General features: G+C 47.2%; 1 protein-coding gene across 1 annotated transcript; it reads left to right on the forward strand.

Moving 5' to 3' along the window:
• The first annotated feature begins 1,218 nt into the window (after positions 1 to 1,218).
• DHCR24 (24-dehydrocholesterol reductase) lies at positions 1,219 to 14,639 on the forward strand. Its single transcript, XM_028733363.2, has 9 exons — positions 1,219 to 1,907; positions 4,140 to 4,295; positions 6,050 to 6,155; positions 6,383 to 6,501; positions 6,589 to 6,852; positions 9,529 to 9,672; positions 10,634 to 10,831; positions 10,978 to 11,156; positions 11,595 to 14,639. The coding sequence occupies exons 1-9, from the start codon at positions 1,677 to 1,679 to the stop codon at positions 11,746 to 11,748; spliced, it is 1,551 nt and encodes a 516-aa protein (XP_028589196.2). The 5' UTR covers positions 1,219 to 1,676; the 3' UTR covers positions 11,749 to 14,639.
• Positions 14,640 to 15,786: the final 1,147 nt, after the last annotated feature.

The raw sequence follows: 15,786 nt of genomic DNA on the forward strand, positions 1-15,786 counted from the left end.
GATCCGTGTTTTTTAACCATGTTTTTGCGCCATTGCGGCACCACGAAACAGTGGATGCGTGATTTTTTTTGGTTCTGCCTACAGACTAAGATGTGGTCTACAGTATCATGGTGTTTTTATTTTGTTTCAATATAAAAATCATATGAATTCATGAGGATCCGTGCCTCGGATCCATGTCTTTGTGGTGCTGCAGTGTTGGATCCACGTTTTTTATAGTCCAGTCTGTAATCGTGCCTTCCAGATGTGATTTGACACTGCATTTGTTGGAGTTACTTTTTAAAAAGTGGAGGATCCATGAGGATCCGTGTAGATCCGCCTTTTATGCAGACCCTTTAGCAAGCAACGTGAAGATTCAGAACTTGGACACGGCTTCTAACATGGCGAACGCCCAAAGGCTGCAGATGGTTCGCCTCGTGCCGCGGCACCGTGCCCCGGACAAAGGGGGCAGGATTACAACGTTCCAGGCGAGGTGCCACCAGGCAGCACGTGGCCTGAAAGGATGCCCCCCTGGTGCTGCTCCAGACCCTGGCTGCCGTTTCACCCCAGCGTGCCAACTGCATTTCCGAGCCCACAGAACTGTATCTGCGTGTGCAAGCAAGGCAGGGCAGGGGGAATTCTCCCTTGGCATGCCAGTTGTCCCATGAGCAGAGGAGGAGGCACATTTGCAAAAATACTTAAGCGCATTCCTATACCGATCAACTCTCAGGTGTGTAAAGGATTGCAACGTTATTTCCCTCTCCTGTGTTTCGGTATCCGACCAAGAGGCCTCTTTGTTCTGGCTGCAATTTAGGACGGGCATTCCCCCGTTGCATGGCTTGCGGGGAACCCTCCACAGGACCAGAGACGGGTCACTATTCGTCAGTTCACGAACAGAACCGAGGGTTGGGTCCTCCATAGAAAAAAAACCTGCCTTGCAGCGTCATTCCCCCCCCCCCCCCAAGGGCGAGAGCACCCAGCCGGCATGCCTGCCTAGGGCGGGGAGGCGGCACGCGGCGCTCGCTCGCCCAACTGGCCTCGTGCTGCTCCGAGGCACCCGGCCGGTACGGGTGTTTAGCTCCCCGCCCCCTCGCCCCCCCTCGCCAGCCAATCCCGCCACTCGGCGCCTGATCCGATCCAAACGGCGCCACCCCATTGGTTGGACGCCGTCCCTCTCCTCACCGCCGAGGAGCCCGACCGGCCAACCAGGAGGGAGGTGGGCTGCGCTTCGAGTCGGGCCGGGGGCGGAGCGCCGGGTGTCAAGCGCCGAACGTTGGCTCGGCTCGGCTGTCCAGGGGAGCGCGAGGAACGGTTGACTCGCGAGCTGGGGTCCGCGAGCGAGTGTGACACGGTCGTGGGGAAGGGGCGCGCGTGTCCCCGACGCGGTTCTTCTGAACTCGGGTCTCCAAACATACTCTGTAAAGAGGCTTGCCCCGTTGCGAGGAGAGGGACGAGTGCCCGCCTTGCGTTGTATAGGGCGGCAGCGCTGCTAAGACGGTGCTGACCCTTGTACGTGGGAAGAGGCGGCGGAGGGCAGCGGTGTCTCGGGGGTTGTTAGAACAGGTGGCTGCTAGGTGAGTCAGCTGGGGACTGGAGGTGCCGGCTTGTTGGGTGCTGCGGGAGTCGAGCGGATCCGATTAGGAGAACGACTTGGGTTGTTAGGCGCGTTGCGTGTGAGTGAGGGCCGGCGAGGGTTCGCGATGGGTCCTCTGCTGTCTCTCGGGGTCGGGCTTCTGCTGCTGATCCTGTGGGCCCGCTACAAGGGGCTCGCGTACGTGCTGGTCCACCACCGCTGGGTCTTCGTCTGCCTCTTCCTGCTGCCCCTCTCCGTGCTCTTCGACATCTACTACCAGTTCCGCGCCTGGATGGTGCAGAAGATGCACAGCGCGCCCCGGCAGCACAACCTGCGTGTTCGCAACATCCAGGAGCAGGTGAGAAGGGCGGGCGGAGGGGGGAAGTCCCCCCAAAAGGGTTTACAAGTTGGAAGAAGCGCAGGCTGTTCAGGTTTCCTAGTAAGACTCCGGGTGTTCCTGGCCTTCCTTCCCTGGAGCAGAGGTTTTCAAGCATGGAAGTTGGCCAGAGGTTTGAATGAGGCTAAATAGAAGTCTTGAGTTGCAGATCAGGACTACTCACAGCAGCCATTGAGTCTGGTGCCCCCCCCCCCTTTTAGCAGTTTTGTGATATTGCTGATATTGGAAATTTTTCTCATGCAAAAACTCAGAGGAGATACCCTGGCAATTATGTTGTTGCCCTGTTACTTTGGGTTGCATCTCTGGCTGCACCCTTGGACCAAAGCAGGGATGGGAAACCTGTGTCCCTCCAGATGATGTTGGACTACAACTACAATCATCCCAGCTATTGGCTTTGCTAGCTGAGGCTGATGTGATTTGCAGTCAGTTTCCCCGTTCCTGACCAATCAGCTGTGGGCCTGTAGCAGTGATACAGTGCTAAATTAATATCTTATTTTACTTATATAACATGTAATGCTAGAGTAGGTTTCTGAGCAGTTTAGAAAATATTAAAAAACCCAGCCATTAAAATACACTAGAAAACAGTACCATTAAAATTAAAAGGTGGGAAAATCAGATGATGCTCATCTAAGTGGCTTGCCCCAGATGAAGATATCAAGGGACACATCTTGCAAACAGGTGTGTTTTCAGAAACCGGCAGATTGTCAGTACAAATAGTGATGTATTTCAGCAGAGAAGGCATTCCATTACTGTTACACAAACCAATTGTAAGTGGAAGGAAAGGTGCTGCAAAAAAGCAGTGCCAGCATTTGGCATATTATTGCTCTCTAGACAGTATCTTCTTCATAGAATCATAGCATTGTAGAGTTGGAAAGGACCACAAGGGACACCTAGTCCTCAGTGGTCCTCTTGTTTATGGATAACAGGCATAAACATTAGTGGAGTCCATATGTGGCTTGCGTAGGTATGTGCCTGATGCTAGGGAAACCATAAATCAGGAAGCATTCAAATTGCAGAGAGCCTATTCTGTGCCATGTGTCTCCCTGACAGGTAATAATAATAATAATAATAATAATAATAATAATAATAATAATAATTTTTATTTATACCCCACCCTCCCCAGCCAAAGCCGGGCTCAGAGCGGCTTACAAGCAATAATAAAAACAAGTTGAATGATTACAACATTATACCAAACAAGCCTTTACTCTTTCGTTCCTGTTGATGAAAATAGCAACTTCCTGTGTAGAAAGGTTACAGCACCTGGGGCTTTTTAGTGTAGAGAAAAGGCCATTAAGAGGAGACATGCTAGAGCTAGAAGAACACGGTGCACACCAACGGCACTGTATAATCATCATCGTGGGCTTCATTAGCATGAGATACTTTAACCTCACACTGCAGTTTTCTGCTCATCACAGTGCAAACAAGGCCAGACTGGCCTGTGCTGTCATGCTTTTCAGATAGTAGAGTGTGTTCACATTACCACTTTAAAGCTCAGTGAAGTCCCTTCCGCTGCCCCAGTGAATTTTGCAGCACAGCTCATTCTGTCCCCCCTCCCCAGCTTTTCACATCAACATGGCTCCACTAGTGTAAGATTTGTGTCTGTTTGTGTACACACTAGGGTGCATTGGCAGGCAGTGACACCTTTTCCCTATGTAGAAGTGTTCACACCTTGGCTGGAGATGAATTGTGAATGGCTTAAGGACTCTCAATCAGTGTGAAGCTAGTTTGGGGAGAAACTCATAAAACAGTAGTGTAACAAAGTCCAGGATGCATTTGCACCGGAATGGCAGTGAGCACAGTGGGAGTGTGAACACAGCCCTAGTAGGCTCTTCTTCTGTCTTAATTGCAATACCAATGCAAATTTTAAAACCTTTTGTGTTAAAGGTACTATCTTGAGAACAGGCAGAAAAACCATTAAGTGGTCCACCAAGACCTTCAAGAACTTTCAAGTAATCTGGGGGAGGGGGAGTTCAGGAACTGTTGGCTTAGGTTTTCTAAATTAAGCAGTATATAAATTTTGTTAAGTAAATGTTTGCTTTCAGTTGCCCCATTATATTTAATGGGACTTCCAGGGAAGTGTACGTAGGATTCTTCTAGTCAGAATCAGTTTTCTCAGATGCAGATCTGTTTACTTGCAAAAACAACATCAAGTTGTTATATATAAGGTGTTAAATTAATCGTCCTTTCTTGCAGGTACGAGAATGGAAAAAAGAAGGGCTAAAAACATATATGTGCACAGGACGTCCTGGCTGGCTTACAGTGTCTCTTCGTGTTGGAAAGTACAAGAAGACACTTAAAAATATAACAATCAACTTGATGGATGTTCTGGAAGTGGACACTGAGAGAATGGTAAGCTTGGAATTGATCCTTCTATTTAAGTGATGAGCTTTTGTTCAAGGGATGTGGCCATTGCTGAACATCATTGAGCCTGTTGGTTTCTGTGCTTTCTGGTCCTCTTTGAGGTGCCTGACCAAGGATGAGGCGCATGATTTCGAAGCGGAAGAATCAGACCTTGGGACACAGGACCTCTGGTGTGGCAGTACTACTGAGGATGTTTCCCCACTAGCTGGTGTCTTCAGAATTGCTATCTTTTGCTCACTCTGTCTTAGTAGCAGGCAGTGGGGCAGCAGCACTTACCTGACCTCATGTCACTCCAGCTTACTGCAAGGGGCCAGGTTGGTGCAGTGCAAACTCGTTGGTGGAACCAATCTGGCACTCCTTGCACCTTCCTATCTCCCTCCCAGTAATATGTAGAAACACCAGTGACGCAAGGGCAAGTAAATGCTGCCATTCCACTGACCACTACTTCTCTGTGTTTATGGAGAGTTGCCTACGCATCTTGGATGCGGAAACTACTCACCTACAGTGCCTTCATCTTGGCAGGATTCAAGCTCTGCTTGTTTTTCCTCATCCATTTCACCACTGCATCTAAGTACTATCCCAGGGGCTGTACAGCCTCTCCCACTTCAGATGTTACGGAGGATAGAGCTGAGTTTCATCAGCATACTGGTGGCACCTTGCCCCAAAACTCATAATGACCGATCCCAATAGCTTCATGTAGATATTACTGTATTTTTTGCTCTATAGGACGCACCTAGTTTTGGGGGGAGGAAACGGGGGGGGGGGGATTCTGAATCCCAGAAGCCAGAACAGCAAGAGGGATCTGGCTTCTGGGATAGCCTCTTGCTGTTCTGGCTTCTGGGATAGCTGGTGGGATAGCTGGTCTAGCTTTGATCGAAGCCTCCGCAGGGCACGGGGAGCTTCGCGAGGCCATCCAAAAGCCAGAATAGCTAGAGGGAGCGCTGCACAGCGCTCCCTCTCCCTGTTCTGGCTTAGCCGTGCAGCCTGCATTCGCTCCATAAGACGCACACACATTTTTCCTTAATTTTTAGAAGGGAAAAAGTGCGTCTTATAGAGCGAAAAATATGGTAAATAGCATTGGAGATACCTGTAAGATAATAAGCTGTGGCAAGTTCATAATGTAGCCACCAAGGGGTTGAAAGGCACTCTCAGTGCTACTCTCTGGACTCAGTTCCAAAGGTAGGGTTGGAACCACTGCAAAATGCATTTATTATTATTAAAGGAGGTCAATGTAGATAACTGCCATTTCTGTATGCTAATTGAAGGATGAGGCTTCTGTTCATGGGAAGTTGGCTTACACAACTCTGCCTAGCAAGTGGAAGGTACAATAGCCAGGAACAGAGGCATGACCCTACACTTTGTTCATGCACTAGTATATATGTTTGTGATAAACAGTGCAGACAGGAGTTTCTTGGGCCAAATTTTCAAGTTTTTGGTGCAACCTTAGCTGCCTTGTCTGCTGCAGAAAGTACTGTTGTGCTGCTCAGTCTTAAAGCATTCGTGCTACGGGTTTCCTAGTTGTAATTTGCCTAATTACATCCAGGATAGGCAAGCATGATTGCAACACTAACCTGTTTAAAGTATTTCTTTTCCACTGTATTTCCTGATTCACAAAGACCGAGGTAACTTTTAAGGTGTGCACCAAATGATGGGGCAGAGTGCATTTCTGTGTTACTGCTTCGGCATCAGATTTGTATTGATGTGGCATTCAGTCTTGGCATATAAAATGTGTTCTTCCTTAGGTTGTCCGTGTGGAACCCTTGGTCACAATGGGACAATTAACAGCACACCTCAACCCCATAGGCTGGACTATTCCAGTGGTACCAGAACTTGATGATCTTACTGTAGGTGAGAGGTCTTGGGATTTGTAAAATATAACTACAACTCTTAAATATTTCAATACAGTTCCACTTAGCAATTAAAAGCAAATTATTTTTATACTTTTCTGTGATGCATAAGATCTAATGCTCACTGTATGATTCCCAAGCTGTGAAAATTCACTTGTTATTTAAGTAAGTCCTCTGGAAAATGAAAATACAATTCATGTGATTGTTGTGCAATGATCTCTTGTTCAGGTGGTTTGATCATGGGGACTGGTATTGAATCATCCTCCCACATCTATGGACTGTTTCAGCATTCCTGCGTGGCCTATGAACTTGTTCTTGCTGATGGGAGCCATGTGAGATGTACACCGGTAAGATAACATTCTAATTTGCTGTGGTTTGTGACATTATTCCTGCTCTGTATCTGTATGCGCCTTAGTGTTGCGTGCCTTTTGCAGGAGGAGAACTCAGACCTATTTTATGCGGTTCCTTGGTCTTGTGGCACACTGGGCTTCCTGGTGGCAGCTGAAATAAAAATTATCCCAGCGAAAAAATATGTGAAGCTGCATTATGAGCCTGTGAGAGGACTGAAGACAATCTGCAAGAGATTTGCTGAAGAATCTGAGAAGAAAGAAAACCATTTTGTGGAGGGTCTGGTTTATTCTTTAGAAGAAGCTGTCATAATGACCGGAGTTTTGACCAATGAAGCTGATCATAGTAAGGTAACAACATTGATTATTTCACTTCTTCAGGTAAATAGGACACCGGCGGGGGGAGAACTAGCCAAACTTGCCTCTGAAAACCAATCACTGCCCTTCATTTATTCTAAAGTTTAGAGAGCCCATCTGCAGTACAGGCTTCCTTTAGTTTTTATGGTATTTTTAATGCCATAGCTTCCCCTAGAGAACAGTAGTTCGTTGAGAGTGTTGTGAATTCTTTTTTGGAGCTCAGCCTCCCTTACAGAACAGTAGTTCCCATGGTTCTCTGGATGGAGGAGTGACTGTTAGTTTAACAAAATACTGGGCAGATCAATTCCATGAGTGGAATGTCTTGCACATACCGTATTTTTCGCACTATAGGACGCACTTTTTCCCCTCCAAAAATGAAGGGGAAATGTGTGTGCGTCCTATGGTGCGAATGCAGGCTTTTGCTGAAGCCTGGAGAGCGAGAGGGGTCCGTGCGCACTGACCCCTCTCGCTCTCCAGGCTTCAGGAAGCTATCCCAAGTCTTGCAAGCCCGGCGGGATGTCCCGCGGGCTCGCAAGGCTTGCGGGCAGCAGCCTGCACCCAAAAGCTGGGGACAGCGGGGAGGCGCAGAGCCGCCACCCCGCTATTCCCCGACCTGATCTGGAGGCTGGCGGGGGGAGAAGCAAGCCTGCTTCTCCCCCCCCCAGCCCCACAAGCTCGGGGGATAGGGGGATGGCGAAGCGCCGCCATCCCGCTATTCCCCGACCTGATCTGGAGGCTGGGGGTGGGAGGAGCAAGCCTGCTTCTCCCCCCCCCCCAGCCCCACAACTTCCAGATCAGGTCGGGGAATAGCGGGATGGCGGCGCTCCGCCATCCCGCTATTCCCCGACCTGATCTGGAGGCTGGGGGTGGGAGAAGCAAGCCTGCTTCTCCCTCCCCCAGCCCCACAACCTCCAGATCAGGTCGGGGAATAGCGGGATGGCGGCGCTCCGCCATCCCGCTATTCCCCGACCTGATCTGGAGGCTGGGGGTGGGAGGAGCAAGCCTGCTTCTCCCCCCCCCCAGCCCCACAACCTCCAGATCAGGTCGGGGAATAGCGGGATGGCGGCGCTCCGCCATCCCGCTATTCCCCGACCTGATCTGGAGGCTGGGGGTGGGAGGAGCAAGCCTGCTTCTCCCCCCCCCAGCCCCACAACTTCCAGATCAGGTCGGGGAATAGCGGGATGGCGGCGCTCCGCCATCCCGCTATTCCCCTACCTGATCTGGAGGCTGGGGGAGGGAGAAGCAAGCCTGCTTCTCCCCCCCCCCCAGCCCCACAACCTCCAGATCAGGTCGGGGAATAGCGGGATGGCGGCGCTCCGCCATCCCGCTATTCCCCGACCTGATCTGGAGGCTGGGGGTGGGAGGAGCAAGCCTGCTTCTCCCCCCCCCCCCAGCCCCACAACCTCCAGATCAGGTCGGGGAATAGCGGGATGGCGGCGCTCCGCCATCCCGCTATTCCCCGACCTGATCTGGAGGCTGGGGGTGGGAGAAGCAAGCCTGCTTCTCCCCCCCACCAGCCCCACAACCTCCAGGCTTCAGGAGAGCCCCACCGCCAGCCCCACAAGCTCGGGGGACAGCGGGAGAGGCGCAGCGCGCCCTTCCCGCTGTCCCCCGACTTGGCTAGAAGGCTGGCGGGGGGAGAAGCCTGCTCCTCCCCGTTGCCAGCCCCGCAAACTCGGGGGACAGCGGGAGAGGCGCAGCGCGCCTTTCCCGCTGTCCCCCGACTTGTCTAGAAGGCTGGCGGGGGGAGAAGCCTGCTCCTCCCCGTCGCCAGCCCCGCAAACTCGGGAGACAGCGGCAGGGGCGCAGCGCGCCCTTCCCGCTGTCCCCCGACTTGGTTAGAAGGCTGGCCCAGCCCCGCAAACTCGGGGGACAGCGGGAGAGGCGCAGCGCGCCATCCCGCTGTCTCCCGACATGGTTTGGAGGCTGGCGGAAGGCTTCCTCCTCCCCCAGCCCCGCAAGCTCCCAGAGCGATGCCAAAGCTGCGCGCAGCTTCGGCATGGCTCTGGGTCCCGTTCTGGGGGAGGGGGAAGCTCGGGCTTCCCCGCCCCAGCCCCGCGCCTGGCGGGGGGGGGGGATAAATTTTTTTGCCTTTATTTCCCCCCCCAAATCTAGGTGCGTCCTATGGACCGGTGCATCCAATAGTCCGAAAAATACGGTAATTAATCTGGTGGGAGAGGTCATTCTACAAAACTATTTCTCCCACACGCCTGGGTCAAACCAATCTGCCTGATAGAAGTGCACAGAATTGGCCTGTAGGCAGTTCTTATCTACAAAAATAATTGCCAGTGTTGATTGCATACAGACATTTGCATGTAAATGATGTACATTGCATGACTTTACATCAAAGATAGATAGTGTGTCACCCTACAGACGTTGTTGGACTGAACTGCCAGTCGGCCCCAGCCATTGCTGGCCAGTGCTTAGGGGTGGAGGGAATTGTAGTGCAGCAACATCTGGAGCAGCAACCCTCATAGCTACCCCTGATCAACACAACCTGTTGTTGGTGTTTCCTTGGCAATCTTACTCTTAACAGTTGCAGAAATGTGCTGAGCATTAAAAGAACTTGCATTCAATTGCAGCTGTAATTAGAGCCACGTTATGAAACTTTGTCTTCAGGCAAAGTAGCTTTTGTGCTGGTGTGTTCATTGTGTTTCTGTTTATCTTAAGATCAACAGAATTGGATGCTACTACAAGCCATGGTTTTTCAAGCATGTGGAGAACTATCTAAAGGCTAACAAGACGGGAACGGAATATATCCCTGCAAGGCAATACTATCACAGGCATACACGGAGCATATTCTGGGAGCTCCAGGTAAGGTTCCAATTCATGCCATATTAGCTGTCAATCAAGCCCACAGACACATCCTTATCAATTCAACCCTCTCTCTGGTAATGATAAACCTAGTTAGCGAAATAGCTGACTAGGCCGAACTTCTTCCCCATATTATATATCAGGGTAGGAACTAGATCTGACCAGCTGACGTGTCCCAGTTCCCATGGGCCAGTTTGACAGCTGCCTACCTGTTGGTTGCCTGATATCAGTTGATCAGCGGCTAGTGCAAAAACCCCATTTCATTTGCCCACGCCCTTTGATTTCAAGCCACGGGAGCAAAGGGGAGGCATTTCCCCTCAGGGCTTGTCGTAAGCGCCAGTGTGAGCCAACTGGAAAAATGGTTGTGGTCATTCCCCAGACTGAAAAGCATCATATTGCTGCAGCTCACTGCACAGAAGATCCTTCCAATGTTATGTGGGATTAGTCGCTAATTAGCTAAATCCATATGTGCTGTAGCTTTAATTTATTTTATTGTATGTACTAATTAGTGCCACTAGTAATTGCAATCGACTTGATTTTTGTAAACTGCATACAGTGGTACCTCGGGTTACATACGCCTCAGGTTACATACGCTTCAGGTTACAGACTCCGCTAACCCAGAAATAGTACCTTGGGTTAAGAACTTTGCTTCAGGATGAGAACAGAAATCACGTGGCGGCGGCGCAGCAGCAGCAGGAGGCCCCATTAGCTAAAGTGGTGCTCCAGGTTAAGAACAGTTTTAGGTTAAGAACGGATCTCCGGAACAAATTAAGTACTTAACCCGAGGTACCACTGTACAGGTTTTCTTTCAATCAAGCAGCATGTGAATTTTGTTAAAATAAATGAATGATGAAAAAGTGTTGAGGTGTTGTTTTTTAAGGCAGACAGTTATTTCTGAAGTCGGCGATCCAGATTTGAAACGCGTAGTTTTCTCACGACATGCATTTGGTCTGTTTTCTAGGATATCATCCCATTTGGCAATAACCCTATTTTCCGCTACTTGTTTGGTTGGATGGTTCCTCCTAAAATCTCCCTCTTAAAACTGACCCAAGGAGAAGCAATTCGGAAGCTCTATGAGCAGCATCACGTTGTACAAGACATGATGGTCCCCATAAAAAGCCTTGAGCAATGTATCGAAACCTTCCACAGTGACATTAAAGTAAGTGCATCTTTCCTACCTTCCAGGTTGTTCTTAGTAGCAGTAGTTAAACAAAACATGTCTCGACTACAGGATTCAGAAGGGCTGGGTAGTGGCTCCCATGTATTGCTTTGTCGTGATTTTTTTTGTTCTTCCGTTGTCTCTAGGTTTATCCTCTGTGGCTCTGCCCCTTCATCTTGCCCAATAACCCTGGCATGATCCACCCAAAAGGAGATGAAGCAGAGCTCTATGTGGACGTAGGAGCTTACGGAGAGCCCAAAACAAAATACTTCGAAGCTAAGGCTTCCACCAGGCAAATAGAAAAGTTTGTAAGGAGTGTTCATGGGTAAGGGTCTAAGTCCCGAAAGGGCATTCTCTCAAGTTGTTAGGAGAACTCTCTCGCAGTTAACTTTTCAGCTTGCTGCGTGACGATGTTGCAAAAACAAAAATAATTTTAACTTAATTTTTTATTGGACAGGGTTTTTTTAAGGATCCTTTTTACCTGAAGACATATATAATTTAACAAAAATGTGCTTCATTATAAGCTGCTATGACAGACTTCACTTTTGGGGCTACTGAGCAGTCTGAAGTGTTTTCTGTTCTAAAATTCAGAATTGGTTTCATGGGGTTCTATTGGAGTACTGGGGACTAGACAAAAGGGTTCCTTTAGGACAAGATCTGAACGTTTGTGCTGGCAAAATAGCCTGCTCTAAGAAATGAGCAATAGTTTCTGCCACCTTCTGATGCAACAATTTTAAGATCTGTTTTTCATTCTTCCTTTTAGTTTTCAGATGTTGTATGCTGATTGCTATATGACCCGTGAGGAATTCTGGGAAATGTTTGATGGCTCGCTGTACCACAAGCTGAGGAAGCAACTTCATTGTAATGATGCTTTTCCAGAGGTGTATGATAAAATCTGCAAATCTGCAAGACATTAAATCGGACTCACCTGAGCAAGAAATTGGGTGAATTTGGATTTTACAATAATTGCTCTGCCCTTAACGAAAGCATGTTGTTGCTGTCCCAAAGACTTCAAGCATATTTGTGATTTAAGAGATATAAACTCCTGCCTTTATATGAAAAAAAAATCTACACTTAATAATCTTATAGCTTAGAAATGGAAATTCCTAAAAGGTTTAATTATAGGTTTGCTATAGATCTTTTAGTGGTTTCCTGTAGAAAAATGGGAAAAATCTGAGTTTTGAGGATGCTAGAACTGCAGTCTAGCTAGCAATTGCCAGTGGGAGTTTGATAGGAGCTTCACTACTACAAATGTAATGGGATGGGATCCTGTAATTTAGAAAATCACCTCTACGCGAGGGTAGTGCCAAATACCTGCCAAATGAGACTGCCTTTAATTTACGTCACTGTTGCCTATACCATATCACTAAGCTTTCCCAGGATTTCCATTTGAATTGTTAAAAGTAACCATGCATTAGATTCACAGTTGTAGACCTGTCTGTCTGGAAGCGTTGGAAGTTATGGTTTGCAGGCAATTTGAATTGTTCAGCCTCTCTCTTTTACTTTGAATTACATTTTTCTTTAGTTGTGTCCATCAAGGTTTCTTTGATGCAGGGGAAGACTTGCTGGTATGCACTGTGGAGGGATTGGTGCATTTATCTTTCCTGTTTATAAATGATGTTGCTTTTGTCTGTTCTCCCTCCTGCCCCCAGTTCTACAAGTCTTCAGTGCAAACTGCCGCTGGATGGCCTTTGTTTGTTTGTTTTCCTGTGTTGCTTTTTGGTATCGCTGCTGCTGCTACAAGATACAGAATATGCTATGATTATCTGTTTTTTGGGGTAACAAACACTGGATTAGCAGTTTAAATGGATTGTCAGAAATGCAAGATTGGCCTCATTTTTCATAATACACGGAGAAGATCAAGACTGATCAGACACTGAGCAAAGTGGTTTCATTTTGTTGCCTAACTAATTTAGGCTTTATTTTGTTTTTGAAATGTGTAGCAAATTATGGGTTTTGTGCGGTAGATGATGCACATAACTTTAGTTTGAAAGGCAGTATTCACCATGGGTATCTTTTATTTTTAGGAAGTTTTTATTTTTAGTGCCTTAATCAACTGGAAGAGACCTGGATCATTTTAGCCATCCTATTTTTTAGACTTCATTAGCGTTTGGAAATGCGGGTGGGGTAGGAATAGATATCCAGATTTTTAAAATGTCGGAACATGCACCCCACATGTAGATGAAAGGAAACTTAAGCTTTTGTATGATGTAACTTAATCCTATGCACATTTACCCACAAGTCCCACTTTCAGTAAGCCTTAAGAGAGCCATGTACATCCAGAAGCCAAACTTGCACGCAGCCAGCCTTGTAGGAGGACGGATACCATTTCTTCATCCTCTTTACCCTCATCCTGCCCAACAAAAGGCAGAGGGTTTGGATGAAGCAGAGCTGTCCTTCTGCCTAAATCTGTCAGCGAGAGAGATCTGTTGCCATCTGTCAAGCCCTCCAAAGTGCTCGCTCAAAAGGTGGGTGACAGATACAGCTGGTGATATTCAGCAGAAACCTGGGGTTGAGAGACCAACACATGATCAACTGGATCCTGAGCCATCCCAGCTGCTGGCAGCCACAGGCCCAAACTAGGCCACCAGCCCAGCCCTGGGAGCTGTTCTAGTGAGGGGGAATTTTGCCCCCTGCTTCTTCCACACTGGCTGGTGTGTTGTCAGTAGGGCTGTGGAAGTAGCAGTGGCTACAATTCATTAAACCTAGCCTTGGTCCAGGGGTTTGGGTTGCACACTAGTGAGAGAGGAGCGGGCCTCAACTTTACTTTTATGTGTGCCCCCCTCTCCCATACATTCTGATTAATGTTAAAATGTTAACATGGCTGTTTTCTTTTTCACAATTCTACAAGCTAGTGGTTTTTCTGTTAGGGTAAAGCTTCTGCACTGAAGCAATAAGCCCCCAACGCCTCTAACATCAATGCTTCCTAAAAACTTAATGTAATAGCAATAGGTTAAGTTTAGCTGGGGCCATGAACTTCCCCATAATAAAACTCGCTTCACGTCTGTAATCAGTTTTACAAGGGTTAAGTGGGTTTGGGTTTCTTCTTTCCTTTTCATTGCACCAAGTTTAACCAAAATCTGATCCAAAGACTAGTCAAGACTCAAAAATTCTCACGTGGAATTATTTATCTGAACATAGGGAGAAATGTTCGGCTTGGTGAGACAATATGAAAACATCTTACTGTCTGTGGGGTTTTATTTATGACCAGCTGATGGTTTTATTTATTGGAAGAGAATAAACGAGCATATTTTAGCTACTCAGTAATGCACATGCGTTTAGACTGATCCATCTGATAACTATTCCTTGATGGGGGAGAGCCCTGCATACACTGCTGTAGCACATCTGAAAACCATTCTCGTAATGTTTGTGAGAGTAGGAAGTGGCAGTAGCAGTAAAAAGCCACTGTAGCTGTGCCAGCGTGTTGGGCATAGGTTGAATCCAGAAAGGGACTGAGAGTTGACAGCGCAATCCATGCTTGCCATTATTTGTGTGTGCAGGAATGAGTTCTAAAGGCAAAGGGGGGGAAAGTGCCAGAGTCTGTAATCTGTAGAGTATGTCTTTGTGTCGCACACGGTTCTGTTTCTCATCACAGGCTGTATCTGCAAGTGTGTTTGTCCTCTTGCTACAACCATAGTGAAAAAGAGTCCCAACCACTCAGATGTCCTAATTTTATACCAGCAGCCACAGTGTACTTACGTTGCAACTGTCAGCTGTTTTGTACTGCTGCTCTCGGGCAGAACTTGCGCTACCACCATAAAAAAAATATGCTATTTTGATGTGACTGAATAAAATGGTGTTGAGAAGATCTTTGCTGTACGTCTCTATTATCTCAAGTCACTTTGAATGGAAGACGCATTGGAAATGTCATTTATTGGGCAGAACTCTTTGAAAACTTTGAAGTAGGTCTTCATAGAAGCTGGGTTCAGGAGCTTTTTGAAGTGCTCATAGGATTTTTGAAGCTAAAATTCATCTTTAGCTTTTTCCTAGACTTAACTGTTATTTCTAATCCTGGAATCACATCCATATTTATAGAATATGTTGTATTTCATCCCTTTTTTAAAAAAAGAATTTATGCCTCCATTAGACTATAAAATGTCTCAAAAGTAAACCTTGCCATAAATTCCTACAGGGTCTTGCCTGGCATTATTCTACCACATTATGTGCAAGTTAACATTTATTCAGAAGTATAATAAAATGTCCTTAAAGGAATTGACAAAATGAATTAATACTTCAATTCCTTGTGCTTCACTACTATCTGGTTCAGAAGTAACAAATATGTGCCCTCTAAACATTGTTGGCCTCATGATCAGGGATGATGGTCCTTGTAGTTGCATCAACATCTGGAAAGCATCTGTTGGCTCATGTTGGTCTAGTTAAATATAATTTTTCATATACCAAATAGGATTGAACCATTTAGTGTTCAAATGCTGTGACAATCAATGCTACCCTATGAGATCTCTGGGGAATATGCCCACCCACAAAAAAGCAAGAAAATGTTCAATGGTATTAATCATCAATGAAACAACAAATTGATAGGAAACACAACTACTTGTATTCATGCCAATCATCCCTGTCCGGATACAGCCTTATGTCTCTAGCAACTGCTGCTATTTCTGTTTGTGTGACTGCATTGAAGGATTGCACAAGGTTTCTATGTGCACATACGTTGTACACCTGCCAAGTTAACTTCAGGTATTACACTGGAGCCAAGAAGCTCCTCCTCCTCCATCACCACCAACCAGCATGTATTGGTGCTTCTGATACGAGTTCAAACTTTCCAGATAGATCCCTGGCAGAAGAGAGGCACTTTAAAAACACCTGACCCTGATTGTCTGCAATATTTGGAGGAACCAGTAGCAACTGCAAACTGTGATTTCTTTACTCATGCAACCGACTAGTACAATTATTATTTTTTTGCTGGTGTGGACTACTTGTAACAGTAAGCAGTTCAG

This window comes from Podarcis muralis, chromosome 5 (assembly GCF_964188315.1).
Source record: "Podarcis muralis chromosome 5, rPodMur119.hap1.1, whole genome shotgun sequence".
Taxonomy (NCBI): domain Eukaryota; kingdom Metazoa; phylum Chordata; class Lepidosauria; order Squamata; family Lacertidae; genus Podarcis; species Podarcis muralis.

What these genes read in the sequence shown, in the direction of transcription:
- DHCR24 (XM_028733363.2), top strand. Translation starts at nt 1,677, where the DNA reads ATGGGTCCTCTGCTGTCTCTCGGGGTCGGGCTTCTGCTGCTGATCCTG. An exon ending in AAGTGGACACTGAGAGAATG is followed by an intron (nt 4,296 to 6,049) that starts GTAAGCTTGGAA and finishes GTTCTTCCTTAG; the next exon opens with GTTGTCCGTGTGGAACCCTT. An exon ending in GCCATGTGAGATGTACACCG is followed by an intron (nt 6,502 to 6,588) that starts GTAAGATAACAT and finishes TGCCTTTTGCAG; the next exon opens with GAGGAGAACTCAGACCTATT.